Source organism: Oncorhynchus nerka, linkage group LG3, assembly GCF_034236695.1.
Source record: "Oncorhynchus nerka isolate Pitt River linkage group LG3, Oner_Uvic_2.0, whole genome shotgun sequence".
NCBI classification, from domain to species: Eukaryota; Metazoa; Chordata; class Actinopteri; order Salmoniformes; family Salmonidae; genus Oncorhynchus; species Oncorhynchus nerka.
Window position 1 is genome coordinate 34,003,006 of NC_088398.1, and position 18,287 is coordinate 34,021,292.

General features: G+C 41.9%; 1 protein-coding gene across 5 annotated transcripts in view; it reads right to left on the reverse strand.

Annotated features, from left to right (window-relative positions):
• LOC115107052 (dachshund homolog 1-like) overlaps positions 1-18,287 on the reverse strand; it is a 249,987-nt gene that overhangs the window by 94,239 nt on the left and 137,461 nt on the right. For all 5 annotated transcript variants that reach the window (XM_029630441.2, XM_029630434.2, XM_029630425.2 and 2 more), the window contains exon 2: positions 3,275-3,390. In XM_029630441.2, coding sequence (XP_029486301.1) covers positions 3,275-3,390 — 116 coding nt within the window. The remainder of the gene's footprint in view (positions 1-3,274; positions 3,391-18,287) is intronic.

Below are 18,287 nucleotides of genomic sequence, written 5' to 3' on the forward strand. Positions count from 1 at the left end.
CATTAATTAACACGCAAAGCTACCCCATACCTGCGACCAATGTCAGAACATTTCTCTCTTACGACAAACACCCTGATGCCACAGCCCTTCTCAACACCAACCGATGGGAGTAATTCAATTAAAATTAGATTAACTCCACATCGGTACACAAAAGAAAGACCGACTTTTACGTCTCTTTTTCCCTTCTCCTCTTGATAGAGAGGCAGTGATAAAGAATGACCTGTGTTTTATCTGTTGTGTTGCTTTCTCTTTATATCTCTCTCTCTCTTTATGGTCTATCCCTCCCTCTCTCTCTTTGCTTGCGCCTTCTCTCTATCTCTCTCTCTCTGCAATGCTACTGTATGGTCCCCCCGGTCTCTCGCTCTCTACTCTTACGCGCAGCGCTGAAACAGTAACTAAAACTGTTTCTGAGATGCAGAGGTTAAGCTAAGTAGCAGAGAGGAGAGACAGTCCATGTCAATGAGCATGGATTTGGGGAAGCTTCCTTTTATGCATGGGCTGGCTGTGACGGCGGTAGTGGCAGTGACAAACTGGGGTTTTGGAGTTCTGCGAGTCCTCGGGTACACCGCACCCGCGGCACTTGAACTCAGCGCTATTCACATGACAAATTGTGTATAAATTACAGATACGCACAAACCTTGTGACCAGCGGCGAACTGGAAGCTGGAATGGGAAGTTGTGTGTGTGTGCAGAGCTAGGATATAGTGGTGAAGATGGGTGCCTAGGTAGTGGCCAGAGTGTGAGTCTCTGAATGCAGGCTGATCAGAAAGCCTCTCTACAGTAAAGGAGATGTCATCTATGTGTGCTGTCAGTCCACGGCATCCCATTTAGTGGGCCAATCTGCCTGTAATGCATCAGCAACTGGAAAGACTCCAGAGCAACCACAATCCCTGGGGCGCACCCACATGCACATGAACACACACGCACGCACGCACGCACGCACGCACGCACGCACGCACGCACGCACGCACGCACGCACACACACACACACACACACACACACACACACACGCACACGCACGCACACACGCACACACATGCACACACACAGATTCATGCACACACACACATTACACATGCACACACGCAGATTCATGCACACACACACAAAAATACACACACAAACACACAAGAACACACACACGCACACATGCAAACACGCAGATTCATGCACTCACACGCAGATTCATGCACACACACACACAAGCACACATGCACACACATAGATGCATGCACACACATACACACAAGCACATCCAAGCACACACATAAACTTGCACAAAAGCACACAAATGCATACATACACATACGTGCACACACATGAGCAAAGGATGTTTCCTTAAATTGAAACCATGGCAAATTAAGACACCCTTCCCTGAATTGAACTGGTGTCAAGGGCAAAACATACACATGTCAACAATGTCTCTCACATAAATAGGCTTTCTCAAAATATAAATCATTGAGTCATTGTGTGGAAAGCACACTTTCATAATGCACTGTATCTCAACTTTGGCACTACAAAACTAAAAAAAAGTCCAAATTTTCAAAGAACCTTCATTGGTTGAACAATATCTGTGACTCTCTCTGAGTGAAGTTTCCATGCAGGTGGCCATCGGAGAAGATTGGGTTATTGGGTGATTTGCCGGATTTGGTGCAATGCATCACGGTGGACAGATTTTTGTTAAATGGAGTCACCTGCTCTGCAGAGACAGGGTACAGGACTGAGTAGTATTCCATTGCTAGTAAGCAAACTACTATATATGGTCACTTTGCATCATTTTGAAGAATCATTTGTCATAACTTTGTTACTAACTTTGTACCATAATCAAACCACAGAAGCCAGTTAGGGAGAAAGTTCAGCCATCTTGGCTTTTGCGGCCACACATAGAAAGGAAGTTACGAGGGGACCAACATTTTTTTTTTTAACTTTATCTTGCTTTCCTGAATAACCTGACTAAATGTCAAGGTCATAGACTCCATCGGGGCTTAAAGGGGAGGGATATCAAAAGGCTTTTCTGTTGCTTTATGTTCCACTAAATAAAACCATGGCTTTCTCATCTTTGTCCTGCTTTGCTGTACCGAATGGCCTTTTGAGTCATTCCAAACAAGACACAGATAGTATGTGACCTCACCACACTCCCAGAGTTCAAAGCTGGGCATTGATCTGTGAGCCTCCATTGTTAAGAATGTGGCCAATCTGTGTCTGCTATTGAATTTAAAAAAAAATCTCAGGTGAATATTATTATTTTTTGCCTTGGAAAGAAAATAACTCACTCCCACGCTGTTTTTTTTCTCGATGAGAAAATGTGAGTGTAAGGTAGGAAGACTTTCAGAAATACTCAAGCATAGCAAAATCTTGGAGGCAAACTTGTAAGATTACAAAGAAAACAAAACCAATTCTATGCAGTTTAGTTGTTTCTTGCAAGATGGCTAAATACAGCAAAACTAAGAGTTAAGAGAAACCTAAAGACAGTAAAATATGATTAAATATGGAAAAATCTAAATAAATGAGGGGGAAAAACTAAATATGCAAATCAGAGCATTTACACCCAGCGACATCAAAGACGTCACAATGCAACCAGCCACAAATAGAACAAAAGCATTGGCTGCATTAAGACTCGCCCGGGGGCACGTTAGGTCACAAACGGTTGTTGTTGATTCTTGTGGCGATAAAGCTTGCTTTAGCATCAACCATGCCTATGTACATACACCAGTGGAGTGGATTTAATCGCACTAATTAGAATGCTCTCAAGGCGAAACGCAGCATCTACTAAAATAATCTGAGAGAAAAGGACGTCACTCCAATTTATTCTCCCTTTCTGTCTCTTTCCTTCCTTTTCTCTCTCTCTCCATTTCCGGGGGATGAGTTAAAAAAAATATATTTTTTGTGAACTAGTTTAAACGAGCTGCTGGTTGTCTGGTGGTTGTCTGATGGTTGTCTGGTGGTTGTGTGTGCATGCGTCACTTCGCTCTGCTTGCAGTTTAGAGGACAAGGAGAGGGAAGCGTGGGGTGCTTTGGGGGTGCTGAGGATATGAAGGATTGTTTCAGTGTGTGTGTGTGCCCGTGCATGTGTGTGTATGGTTAGCGTGTGCATGTAGGTGCACAAATATGTGTGTGTACGTATACATTGACTATGTGCAAATACTGTATTTGTGTGTTTTTGCGTGCGTGCCTGTGTGTGTTCGTGTTTGTATGTGCCTCGTGTGTGTGTGTATGTTAGAGTGCACTTGCGTGTATGCATGCGTCTTTGTTTGTGTGTAACTACAATACATACCTGAGGATGGGAAGGTTCCAGGGGACATGAGGCCAGGGACAGAGTGAGGCATGATGTGTGGGTTCTCTGATGATGTCACACTCTGGGTCCTCTTTGGAGGTCTGCCTGGTCTGGAGCTGGGAGAGACAGAAGAAAGAGGACTTGAACTTTTGTTGCTCTCTCTATAGAGACATCTTCCCTTACCTAAAAACAATCCTCAATACCCCTCAATACTATTCTGTGACCCCCCACACACACATACACACATCACCGTAATAAGTCAAACAGAATGGAGGGAAAAATGTAATAGGATAAGGTAAGCAGATGTCGGCCAGGGAGCAGAGCGAGAGAAGGGGGGGATGAGTGAAGGAGAGAGGGGAGGGGGAAGGGGAAAAGAGGGAGAGAAAGAGAGATGTTACAGAGTAAGTCACATATGAGGAAGAGGTAGAAGGATAGAAATGTTGAAATACATGTTGAAATAAAGACAGACAAAGAGAGGGAGGAGAGAGTGAGAGGAGAAAAAAGAGATGGGGGAGAGGAAGGTGTTAACATTTTGGACCACTGCAGAATGCAATTCCATTCCAGAGAGCCAACAAAACATGGTACTGTAAATAAATTCCCTTTTCAAGGACAGTTGCTTTCCGCCGCTCCAACATAATAGACTTCCCGTAACTAATTAGATTACACGCTGAATTTATTTCCTTTATTGAAGATCAACCACTTTTTGATGCATAATTCATCGGCCGTACCTCGTTACCTGCTCCCGCGTATTAATATCCCAGCACACTATTTGAATTGCCTCACTTGCATATGATAAAACCTAGCCGAGGCCGCAGCGCTCTAGCAGCCCTCTCGGCCTCGAAATTACATGTTAACTTGCTATAATTATTGCAGTCAGGCCCCACTATTGATTTATAGGACTTTGAAAAAACCCAAATATGTGTAGTTCTGGTAATGAATGATATGTTAAGGTTCTTCAGGAAATTAAAAACCACTGGGTGCCTTAGGAAATGTTCCGCTTGTTTGATTTAATGTGATGCCGTAGCTGGGAGGTGGAGGAGAGACGAGGTGATTCGGTGATTCAGACTTGTTGGATCTTTTTGATGGGCCCCCGTTTATTACTGCAAATGAGAAGGAGCCCAGATTTGGACTTGATAAATGACTCCTCTGGCTTACTTTCAGGGCTGATCTGATGTACCCTGTGTATGTATTCCCCCATATCCTAATCAGTTACTTATTAATAAGCTTTGTATCGCAATCGATATAAACTTTAGCTGGCGTAGTTATAGTTTGAAAAAGCCTATGGGATTTATTGTCAATATGATCACATATTCAAGACGCAGGGATTTTATTAGGCACATTCCATTATTGAACTGAACACTAATTAACAAAAAAACAACGAAGAGAACGAACGAAACCGAAATAGTTCTGTCTGGTGTAGAAAGACACAAAACAGAAAACAACTACCCACACCACACAGGTGGGAAAAGGCTACCTAAGTATGGTTCTCAATCAGAGTCTATTGTTGGCTCTGATTGAGAACCATACTTAGGTAGCCTTTTCCCACCACACCCGGCCAAACACACGGAAATAGAAAACATGGAACCCACAACATAGAATGCCCACCCCAACTCACGCCCTGAACAAACCAAAATAGAGACATGAAAAGATCTATAATGTCAGGGCGTGACAGTAGCCCCCCACAAAGGTGCGGACTCCGGTCGCAAAACCTAAACCTATAGCGGAAGGTCTGGGTGGGCAACTATCCGCGGTGGCGGCTCTGGTGCGCGACGTGGACCCCGCTCCACCATAGGCTTGGCCCACTTAGGTGGGGAACCTCGCAGCGGGCCCTGGACAGGCGGACGACTCTGGCAGCTCCGGAAAGGCGGGCGACTCTGGCTGCTCCGGACTGGCGGGCAACTCTGGCAGCTCCGGACTGGCGGGCGACTCCGGCAGCTCCGGACAGGCGGGAGACTCCGGCAGTTCCGGACAGGCGGGAGACTCCGGCAGCTCTGGACAGACGGGAGACACCGGCAGCTCCGGACAGGCGGGAGACTCCGGCAGCTCTGGACAGGCGGGAGACTCCGGCAGCTCCGGACTGGCGGGAGACTCCGGCAGCTCCGGACTGGCGGGAGACTCCAGCAGCTCCGGACAGGCGGGAGGCTCCGGCAGCTCCGGACAGGAGGGAGACTCCGGCAGCTCCGGACAGGAGGGAGACTCAGGCAGCACCGGACAGGAGGGAGACTCCCGCAGCTCCGGACAAGAGGGAGACTCTGGCAGCAGGCTGGGGTAGACATACAGGTGGCCTCCTCCATGGCCGAGGCACCGGTCACACATTTTGTTCTGGATGCTGTTGGTTTTGCTAATAAAACTGCTCCGGTTATTACCCAGTTCTGCTCTCCTGCGCCTGACTTCCCTGCCGCCAGCAACGCACCCCTTACATTATTGAAATTTAAGAAAAGAGGTTTCATGCTCAAACAACAGGAGTAGAAGTCAATTGACATTTCCCACAATGATAAACGGTTCAACACAGTGGTGTGTCAGTTCAGCCAGTCTCAGAAGTTTAATCTATTCAGTCCTTTTTCTTTGTGATGTGTATTTACCTATATGCAGCCTAAGTACTCTCTCCCTCACACATTATCTGACTCACACACACATGAGAGAGAGATAAAAGATAGCGAGAGAGAAAGAAGAGCGAAAAAATTGTGAACAAAAGGGAGGTAAAAAGATAGCAAGATAGAGAGATAGAAAGAAGAAAGAAAAAGAGAGAGAGAACAAATAAGTGTCCGTTCAACCTGGGGACATCTGGAAATGTAATTCCCATTTCTACAGAGCCACCACCTCTTTGATCTTATGAGAGGGAGAGATCTCAGACAGTTTTACTGTCATCACTTTCACTTATTCTCCATCTGAATTATTTACGAAAGACCTGAATAGAGGGCATATGATGGGTGAATGGCTTTTTTCAAACAAAACTAAAAGCAGAAAAACTCCAGTGGACAAAACATGTCACATCGACTTGGAGCTGATAGCCAGAGGGGACCAGACGATGTGTGTGCCGGTAGAAAGGAACAGTTAGAAGTCATGTAGAAGTCATGTTTAGATAGGCTAGAAGAAGATATGTCTGTGTATTTAGAGGGGTAGCATTTCAACTTTGTATGCAGTGGACTACAAAGCACTGGTGGTGAAAGCTGTACCATAACAGAATAGGGGGTGTCATCTGAAACAGATGTCATTGGACCACTGCATGTTGTGGTCATGAAGTACAGTATGTCTGGGACATAATTAATAACCATGCATTGTAATACCCATGCACCCCAATAATGTATATTAGCATGGCTTAGATTTAGCATGATCAATTATCCGTATATAATTTGGAATATGCAATATATACATACAGTGAGCCCAATAATTAATTGGACAGTGACCGTTTTTTTTGTTATTTTGGTTCTGTACTCTAGCACTTTCGGTTTGAAAGGATACAATGACAATGAGGGTGAAGTGCAGAATTTGAGGGTATTTTCATACATATCCGATGAACCGTTTAGAAATGTCAGCACCTTTTGTACATGGTCCCCCCATTTTAAGGTACTAAGTATTTGTTGAATTGGCTTCACAGATGTGTGTCGTTAGGCAGGTGTATTCGTTTGTGTAGTTAGTGAATGCAGGAGAGCTGTTGATGAATATTATTGATTCTAGACTTTGCTATTGCCTTTGTAGGTTGTTGTTGGGGTGTGACAACATGAAGACAGCAGTGTCGATGCAAATGAAGCTGGCCGTCATAAGGCTCAGAAATTAAAATAAATCAGGAACATTGCAAAAACCCTGGGCATGCCCAAGTTAACAGTTCGGTTCATCATTAACAAGAAAAAAACCGGTGAACTAAATTACGTCAAAAGACCAGGTAGACTGAGGAAGACCAGGTAGACTGAGGAAGACCAGGTAGACTGAGGAGAATACTCTCTATGGTGAAGAAAACCCCCCTGACAACAGCCCAACAGATCAAAGCACTCTCCTGGATGCAGGTGTAGATGTGTCAAAGTCTACCATACGTAGAAGACTACACCAGCAGGACTACAGAGGATACACTACAAGATGCAAACCACTGATACGCCTGAAGAACAGAAAGGCCAGATTACAGTTAGCTAAACATCACCTAAAAGAGCCCCAAGAGTTCTGGAAAAAAAGTATTGTGGACAGATGAGACAAAGATTAACATGTACCAGAGTGATGGAAAGAGGAAAGTGTGGAGAGAAAAAAAGACATGCCCGTGATCCAAAGCATACCACCTCATCCGTGAAACATGGTGGAGGGGTGTTATGGCTTGGGCCTGTTGCTGCCAGTGGAACAGGCTCACTTGTCTGCATCGATGATCTGACTGCAGACAGAAGTAGAACAATGAATTCTGAAGTCTACAGAAGTATTTTATTTTAATGCCTCCAAACTCATTGGACGGCACTTCATCATGCAACAAGACAATAAACCTAAACATACTGCTGAAGCAACGAAGGGGTTAGTGATCCCTTCGAAAATCCTTGACTGGCTGAGTCAATCACCGGATCTGAATCCAATTGAATATGCATTTTACAATAAGGCAATAAGTCCCCGAAACAAGCAGGAACTGAAGATGGCTGCAGTACAGGCTTGGCAGAGCATCACCAGGGAAGATACCCAGCATCTGGTGATGTCGATGCATCGCAGACTTCAAGCAGTCATTGCATGCAAAGGATATGCGACCAAATATTAACAATGATTACTTTATTCTACATTATGTTATACTGTCCAATGATTTTTGATGCCTGAAAATGGGGGGGACCATGTACAAAAGTTTCTATAATTTCTAAACGCTTCATCCGATGTGTATGAAATTACCCTCAAATCTGACAGTCTGCACTTCACCCTCATTGTCATTGTATCCTTTCAAACTCAAAGTGCTAGAGTACAGAACCAAAATAACAAAAAAATGGTCACTGTCCATTATTGAATTATGGTTCTCACTGTATACACGGACTATACAAAACACCTGCTCTTTCCATGACATACAGTAGACTGACCAGGTGAATCTAAGTGACAGCTCTGATCCCTTATTGATGTCACTTGTTAAATCCACTTCAATCCGTGTAGATGAAGGGGAGGAGACAGGTTAAAGAAGGATTGTTAAGCCTTGTGACAATTGAGACATGGATTGAATGGGTGAATGGGAAAGAACAAATATTTAAGTGCCTTTGAACAGGGTATGGTAGCAGGTGCCAGGCGCACCGGTTTGTGTCAACGTTGCTGGGTTTTTCACACTCAACAGTTTCCTGTGTGTATCAAGAATGGTCTACCACCAAAAGGACATACAATGTTTGGTATACTCAGTGTATATACCAGAAGCAATGTATGGTTGAATATATTTGATATATTCAATTCATTTCAGTTTAATGTTAAATTATGTTAGCCATTGGGTGCATGACCCATACTTTTCATCATATCATACAGGTCCTGAGAGAATTGCATTAGGGAGACACTGAGGGCATTTTAACTTATTAACACTCATCAGGGATCATTACGAACCATTATGAACTCTCTAACATTTCATATAGTCCTTCCCATATGTTTGAGCCTGACAAAGATCCCAGTGGGCCAAACCGTCTTATGTGTGTGTCACTATAATTCATTGGGAAGTATTAGAGTTGCGGACATCACTTTTGTCCTATATTTATTTTTCTCTATGCAGCATCTGACTACTGAATGTCCATACTTTTCATTTTTCTACTGGGCCCATGCAGGACCATGCTGTACAGTGGATTGACAATGGAACTCAAACTGGCCCAGAACAAAAGAGCCAGGCTATTTGTCAAGCTGCAGATGCTGACTCCCTAAATAGCTTGGCACATAAACTCCTCAGAAGTAGGGCATTATTGCAGGGAGAGATGGTTTAAATTTAAGACTCAATGTGATTGGGATAGCGTATTTGGTTGATCGAGAAAGTTCAGTATCTAGACCTACAGACAAAAGTATCATGCTTAAAAATGTAATACGCAAATCATCTCAACATAACTTACCAAACCAAGATATTGTACTGCACAATCCTTTTTTAGAGACTTTGAGATATGAATTAATGTTATGTATATTAGGGTACATTGACTTTTATTTGGGTTTTGGGGGTTTGAAAGTGCTACAATTAGCGGTTAATGGCTAGGTAAGCAAAAACAAAGTGTGGATTTGTACATAGACCACTTTCATTGTGTAAGTCATTTGGTAATGTGGGTGAAGTGTCCCTTTAATTTGGGTGAACCAGCCCACAGACTATCCACTCCTCCTTTTGTGTTTCCACCACAGGATAATCCGTGGGGTTTCATAACTCTGGAAACCAAATAGGACCCCACCAACCTAGGGGGCGTGGGCCAGCAAAATATGTTACGAATCAAGGAATTCTTCCTTGCTCTGCTTTAGCTGTTTTGCTACCATGGTGGAAACAACATAGTGGCTGAACTTTCCCTGAGCCATCACACGTTCTTTAATGGACTGGGTCTGTGTTGACTGAACAGTAAATGTTGGGGACCCTGATACTATCTAAAACACTATGCTGCCCAGGCAATCAGATTACACAAGGCCCAACAATACACTCAACCGTGCGGGTCCAATTTCAATGCAACAACGCAATAAAAGCCCAATAATTAAATTCATGTTCTCACCCCCTTTTACAGGAAGCAGACATGAGGTGATACTGTATAATACCAATACATCAGATATCACATCAGTCTTTTAGATCGCATGGCGCAACAGTGCACCTCCACCCTATCAGACTTTCCAGTCGACAACAAATACGAATGAAAGGGATCTTGTTTCGGCGAATACCGTGATTATGATTGTTACGCGGAATGACGGTAAATGTAGTGATTATGATCTATAAGAAATCTATTCAAACTTCAGAATTCTGATTTCTTATCTCCAAGTAAGCAAGCTTTTCCTTACAAATCATCTAAAAGGGACATATTCAGATGAAGTTATCAATGTAGGCCTAGTCTGGGTCAATGTGTATGCATTATGGCAGATTTACTCAAGTCAGGTTTACCCAAGTATTATTTTGTGTTGCCTCAAGTCAGGCCATTGACCTTTTTATCTCTGTCTTCTGTTTGACATCTCTGAAAGGTAAGGAGTAACAGAATCATTCTGTGTGTAAACAAAGCTTTCCCTCTCCAGGCCTCTGGCAATCAAGCCTTATAAAATATTAACCCAATGTCATTGCCCTTTTCAAAATCTCTCACCTAGAATTCCCTAATTGTTCCTTTTCTTTATCTCGAGAGAGCAGCGAGTAAATAAATTAACAAAATAGCTTTTATCGCCCCCGCATAACCTTTTAACTGAGGGATTATCTAGAGTTTATTTTTCATTTCTTTTGGAGATAGCCAAGTGAGGCCCATTAATTGGTTTGCTGAGGTGGTGACCACTACCAGCAATGGAACAAGGTCTTTTTGATAGAACAAAAGCACAGCTCCTTACCTTCTCGACAGTCAAAGACAAACAGTCAGGGGGAAAAAATGTTGGGAAGCCATTTAGAAACACCAGGGCTGAATGTGCTGAATTTATATTTTCTATTCGGTTCAATCGAGTTGCTCTAATACGCAATTCCCTGAAGAGGTTATCTTTGTGTTTGTTTGAAGGACAGGGATAACAAGGCTGGGTTGTAAACAACGCGCAATTTACCATCCCTGCAGATAAGATAGGATTGTTGGTAGAGGAGAAACAACTCAAATTAACTGTTTAACTTTAGTAATGGGAAGGAATTGACAATTAGCTATACTGTCATGTATTTGTCTGTTGTTGTTTGGGTTGTAAAACCTGTTTTTGAGTCCAACTAATAACATTTTATTAGAAAATGTAGGGAGAGTGAAAGAAATTATATATAAAACAATTATTTGATGAAACATTTTATTTGGCCTTACTGCTATTAGCCTTTACCAGATGCCCTTATCCAGACTTACAGGAGCAATTAGGGTTAAGTGCCTTGCTCAAAGGCACATCAAGAGATTTTTCACTTACTGTAGTTGGCTCGGGGCTTTGATCCAGCCACCTTTCAGTTACTGGCCCAACACTCTTAACTGCTAGGCTACATTGCCACCCATACAAACACATTGAATAACAGATTCACTACACGGAACAACAGATAGTCCCCTCAAAACGATCTGAAGTAAGTTTGTTCTGAGAGATATAAGAAAGACCAGGAAACATGTATTTAACCGCTTATTTTTGGCAGTAAACAGTCTCCAAATACACTGCCATTCATTTTCTCAGGCCTGTGGGAGTCCTAGAGCAAAACAACCAACATGTATGTATTCACGAGAGTCTCACCTTTTCACAGCGGGGTCATATTAGTGTGTAGACCAAAACTGTTCGGATACTACAGACAGAAGTTGGCAGATCGGCTGATATCTTTAGCTTAAACTGACAGATTTTTATGGGGATTTTTTTTATTATGCTCATTAGATTTACGCGGGGGCATGGACATTTAAGCATCACATCGTCAGATTTTGTTACAAAATATTCTTTCTAACAAAATATTGTCATATAGTTCAGGATGCTGTGTATCCCTGGAAATGATCAGGATTCATGTAAACATTATGGGGTGGCAAGTAGCCTAGTGGTTAGAGCATTGGGCCAGTAACTGAAAGGTTTCTGGATCAAATCCCTGAGCTGACAAGGTAAATATCTGTCATTCTGCCCCTGAACAAGGCAGTTAACCCACTGTTTCCAAGTAGGCAGTCATTGTAAATAATAATTTGTTTTTAACTGACTTGCCTAGTTAAATAAAGGTTCAATTTAATACAATTACAGTTTTGAAAACAAAGTGGAACAGGGTGTGTTATTACCACTACTTTTTAAAAACAATGTCTATATTTATTTCCCAAACACAATTCAACACAATCACAAATTGTTGTCTTTTAATCACCTTAAGCATCTGTTATTACAGTCTTAACACCTAACAAACGCTTTGTACTTTTTCATTTTTTAAAAACTTTTAACATAGGCCAGCCCTTGTTGGTCCCAGCAATGATGCCTTGCATTACACCTGGGAAGAAAACACTCCAATTTGCCATTGGCTCAACAAACCCCATGGCCATTGGCTCAACTTACACATATATATATATACATACAGTACTTGTCAAAAGTTTGGACAAATCTACTCATTCAAGGGTATTTATTTATTTTTACTATTTTCTGCATTGTAGAATAATAGTGAAGACATCAAAACCATAAAAATAATACATATGGAATCACGTAGTCACCAAAAAATGTTAAGCACATTTTATATTCTTCAAAGTATCCACCCTTCCCCTTGATGACAGCTTTGCACACTCTTGGCATTCTCTCAACCAGCTTCACCTGGTATGCTTTTCCAACAGTCTTGAAGGAGTTCCCACATATGCTGAGCACTTGTTGGCTGCTTTTTCTTCACTCTGTGGTCCAACTCATCTCAAAGAATCTCAATTGGGTTGGGGTTGGGTGATTGTGGAGTCCAGGTCATCTGATGCAGCACACCCGCACTCTCATTCCTGGTCAAATAGCCCTTACATAGCCTGGAGGTCTGTTTGGTCATTGTCCTGTTGAAAAACAAATGATAGTCCCATTAAGCGCAAACCAGTTGGGATGGCATGTTTCTGCAGAATGCTGTGGTAGCCATGCTGGTTAAGTGTGCCTGGAATTCTAAATAAATCACAGACAGTGTCACCAGCAAAGCACCCCCACACCATCACACCTCCTACTCCATGATTCACGGTGGGATCCACACATGCGGAGATAATCTGTTCACCTATTCTGCGTCTCACAAAAGCACGGAGGAGGGAACCAAAAATCTAAAATTTGGACTCATCAGACCAAAGGACAGATTTCCACCGGTCTAATGTCCATTTCTGGTGTTTCTTGGTCCAAACAAGCCTCTTCATCAAATTGGTGTCCTTTAGTAGTGGTTCCTTTGCAGCAATTCGACCATGAAGGCCTGAATCACGCAGTCTCCTCTGAACAGTTGATGTTGAGAGGTATCTGTACTTGAACTCTGTGAAGCATTTATTTGGGCTGCAATCTGAGGTGCAGTTAATTCTAATGAACTCCTCCTCTGCAGCAGAGGTAACTCTGGGTCTTCCTTTACTGTGGCGGTCCACATGAGAGCCAGTTTCATCATAGCGCTTGATGGTTTTTGCGACTGCACTTGAAGAAACATTCAAAGTTCTTGAAATGTTCCTGATGGACTGACCTTCATGTCTAAAAGTAATGATGGACTGTCATTTCTCTTTGCTTATTTGAGCTGTTCTTGCCATAATATGGACTTGGTCTTTTACCAAATAGGGCTATATTCGGTATACCACTACCTACCTTGTCACAACAGAACTGATTGGCTCAAACGTATTAAGAAGGAAATACATTTCACAAATTCACTTTTAACAAGGCACACCTGTTAATTGAAATGCATTACAGGTGACTGACTACCTCATGAAGCTGGTTGAGAGAATGCCAAAAGTGTGCAAAGCTGTCATCAAGGCAAAGGGTGGCTACTTTGAAGAACCTCAAATATAAAATATATCTTGATTTGTTTTACACTTTTTGGTTTCTATATGATTCCATATGTGTTATTTCAAAGTTTTGATGTATTTACTATTGTTCTACAATGTAGAAAATAGTTTTTAAAAAATAAAGAAAAACCCTTGAATGAGATGTGTCCAAACTTTTATTCCAGACTCTGACATTGCTTATTCTGATATTTCTTCATTTGTTATTTCTTTATTTAATTTGGACTATATTAGCCCACATCACTTACATGCTAGGTTTAGGACTTCATATTGAAGCTTATAGAGACCCCAACTGATGTATAGAACAATCTTAAAATTATCTACTTTGGTTTCGATACAAGCATCATGAAACCTCTAATACTATAACTTAATTTGACTTGGTGAAAATGTTTTTTTTTTTTTTTACCTCTCTTGGGTAGGGAAGTATTTTGACGTTCGGAGGAAAAGCGTGCTCAAAGTAAACTGCCTCTTACTCAGGCCCAGAAGCTACGATATGCATATAATTGGTAGATTTGGATAGAAAACACTCTAAAGTATGCCTGTGAGTATAACAGAACTGATATGGAAGGCGAAACCCTGAGGAAAAATCACCGCCCCCCCCCCCCCCCAAAAAAAAAAATTCAGCCTACCACTATTTTCAATGGCTATCACTTTTATTATAGGGCCAAGTCCTCCCAGATTGCAATTCCTAGAGCTTCCACTAGATGACAACAGTCTTTAGAAAGAGTTTCAAGCTGGTATTTGGAAAAATGAGCCAAAAAATGTTGTTTTCCTAGGTGGCTCCCATTTTGGCTGTAGTGTTTCCAAGCGCGTGGATGAGAGCGCGTTCTTTGGTAATTTGTTTTCCGGGTAAAGACAATAATGATTCTCTGTCTTAAATTGTATTGTTTATTTACGTATTGGGGTACCTAAGGTTGAATTATAAACGTTGTTTGACTTGTTTGGAAAAGTTTATTAGTAACACTTGTGATTTTATGAAAGTTAAATATTGATAATTCTGTAGTTTGAATTTCGCGCTCTGCAATCGCACCGGATGTTGGCCAGGTGAGACGCTACGGTCCCACAAAGGGTAACATAGTGATACAAGAGAACATGTATTTATTTATATTTATCCATCCATCTTTTTTTCTCATCCATCCATCCATCCTTTCCCTCATCTCTTATCTGTTTCATTTATTTGCATTTAGCCTCTGTTGCTTTATCTCCATCAGCTTTTCCTCACATCTGTCAAATAGTCCCTCGCACAGGTAGCCACATTTCCCTTATCAGATTCAGATACAGTAGCTGCACTATTATTGTGTCCCTGTGTGTGTGTGTGTGTGTGGGTGTGTGTGTGTGTGTATGTGTGTGTGTCTGTCTCTCTCTCTGTGTGTGTGTGTGTCTGTGTCAGTCTCTCTCTCTCTCTGTGTGTGTGTGTGTGTGTGTGTGTGTGTGTGTGTGTGTGTGTGTGTGTGTGTGTGTGTGTGTGCGCGTGCGTGCGTCTCTGTCTGTCTGTCTGTCTGTCTGTGCATGTGTGTATCAAAACCCCATTCATTCCAATTAGCAGTCGGAACAGCTGCATCTGTTGGTAAACGGTGAGACTTTTATCTTGGAACAATATATCACAGATCAAATTAATTGGAATCAAATAAGGGTATAGAGTTAGCAGCATCAATCCCAAGGATACTGCCTTTCTTTAGATCCTGCTTTAGTGCCCAGCTCTACCCTACACTCTTAGAAAAAAAGGGTTCGTAAAGGGTTCCTCAGCTGTCCCCATAGGAGGCAGAACCCTTTTTGGATTCCATGTAGAACCGTCTGTGGAAAGGGTTCTACAAAGGGTTCTCCTATGGGGACAACAAAATAACCCTTTTCGGCCCTGGTGAAAAGTAGTGCACTATATTGGGAATAGAGTGCTATTTGGGATGGATCCATGGTGTTCAGATTAGAAAAATGGGGGGTTCTGAGAGTGTTCGTCCTTCCTACTTCCCTTTATCTGTGGTAACCGACTGATTAGCAACACAGTGGGTAGGGCTATCAGATAGCACAGTGGCACAGAGGAAAGCCTACCCAGGTAATGTGGTTCCTTCCTTTGCCTGTAGTTACCTATACTGTACTCTGTCATGAAGTGAACCAGACCCATGCTGGCACGGTGCTGTATGCTCAACATGTTCTCATTCAAATTAGTGTTGTTATATGTAATCTATTGTATATGTCACCAAAGATGACATATTACATATGACATGTCTAGTTTGCTAGCTACTGACAACTTCCTTAAGAACTTAAAATCTATTTAAACTCCATCACACTTGTTTGAAACACTTATTGATTGGGGAACTTCTTATTGTGGAATGTGCTGTATTTGACTTGTTTTTATTGTGTTTGATTTTGATGCTGTCTTCTGAAATTGCTTGTGAAAGAGACCCTGGTCTCAATTTTGACTCCCTGCTTAAATAAAGGTCAAATAATATGGAGAAGGAAAAAAATGATAATTGTAAAGTTTCGATTGTTAAACATGAGTTCTACGGTCTGTGATAATGAGTAAGCAGACTACTTCCTACATCCTGGGAATTGATGAGCTAACTCATAATTGGTTGACTTTTCCATGCCTAATGGATGATTCCCTTAATTAAAAAGATACTGTACCAAATGTTATAAATCAGATAGGGCTAAAAGTAAAATGCTGTTAATCAAATGTACGAGAGTCAACAGTTTCAGGAAAGCCTAAATGAGATTGCGAGACATGATATATATATATTTTTTACTCCTACCCAATATTTATTAATTGCAAATCCCTTTGGTTCGACAAAACAGAGCAAGTCTTATCTTCAAACTGTGAGGAAATGTAATCCAACCACGCACTGACTGATCTCTCTTTTTCATGAACTGCGATACATATGAAACAAGTCTTCAAAACAAGGCTTTAAAAAACTTACCCAGTCAGGGTGCCTTTGAGGATATTTAATTAAAATATAATCCTGCATTCATTACTGCTCATATAAATTAAGCTGTCATTCATAAGATTTATGGAATCTAGTTTGCATATTGCATACAATTCATCAATTACTCAAGTATGAAAGGATCGCATTTCCCTTGGAGATTCCTGCTAGCCTGCCAACATTTGAAATGAGAGAAAGAGCAGGACTGTCAGGCATTCAGCACAAACTTTCCCCACAATGCCTGCCGCACTGATTAATCTCATTTCGGAGGCATCCCTTACAAAATTGTACACAGTCCAGCTGCACTTTTCAATTATTTATCCTGTCCTCATAACTAACCGAATGAAATGCAGACCGAGGCTAAAATGTTATGTGGTTCTGGGGGGCTACTTAAGTCAACGTCTTTAAGTATATAACATGGGATGTTCATACATTAGAGAGAAGGGTTTTTACAGATAACCTAATGGAAGGGAAATGTAGCTGTTTTATTGTGAACGCTGTCAGGCAAATGCTCAGCATGCTGTAATAGCATATTTTCTGTCATATCTGGAATAGGATACATCCACCAGGCATGCTGACAGAGGGTGGAGAGAGAGAGAGAGAGGTGGGGGAAGGAGGGAGGGAGAGACAGAGGGAGGGATAGAGAAAAAGAGCTGAATAGAGGAGGGAGAGAGTAAAAGAGAGAGAGCGGAGAGAGAAGACAGTGGGAGGGAGATCGAAAGAGATGGAGGGAGACAGTAAAATAAAGAGGGGGAGAGAGACAGGAAAGAGAGAGGGAGAAAAAAGAGGGAAGAGAGGCTTACAGCTAAACACATTAAAAAAACTCCCTTTTTTGGACGAGGCAGCTATGGGAAACGCAGTATGGAGTAAGTGCTTAAAGCGAGCGGAGCGTGAAATGCGTCTAAGATGAAAAGGTCAGGCAAAAACAAACAGAGGACCAGTCGGCGAGGAAGACGAATGGGAATTAATTGACTCATTAATATGGACGGCTAATAAAGCAGTGTCCAAATCCTAAAACAAAAATCATTGTCAACCATTTCGCTTTAATGGCCCCTTATTTTCAGCTTGAGGAGATTTGGCCTTAAGGTGCATATCAATCTTCAAGAGGGGGGTACTTCCTGTTCCCTTTCTCCCTCTCGCTCTTCCCTTTTCACCTAAACATGCTAGGGGTAACCTCAGTTTTGTGTGTGCATGTCCTTCCCTAGCAGACAAAGAAATAGTTGATCTGTGTATAAGGATTCCTTGAGAATTAATCTGGGTTTCTGGCACCGGAACAGAATGACATTAAGGAGTGAAAGTCATCCTGAAGGGTAGCTAATTGGTTCCCTGTAGAAAAATAAAAAAGCAGCTTGATTTATACCAAAATCAAGCCACATTCAGAAGTTCAGATTAATCCTAAACATCATTGTTTTTGGAATATTATTGTCCTTGAGCGTTGACTTCAGATCGAGTCAATAGCTAAGGCGTTTTAATTAGATTTTAAATAGACCAGCATGGTTACAATTATGAAACCCGTTTCATTAGAACAATGTAGCTGTGAGAGATTAAAGCGTACGAATGGGATGAGAA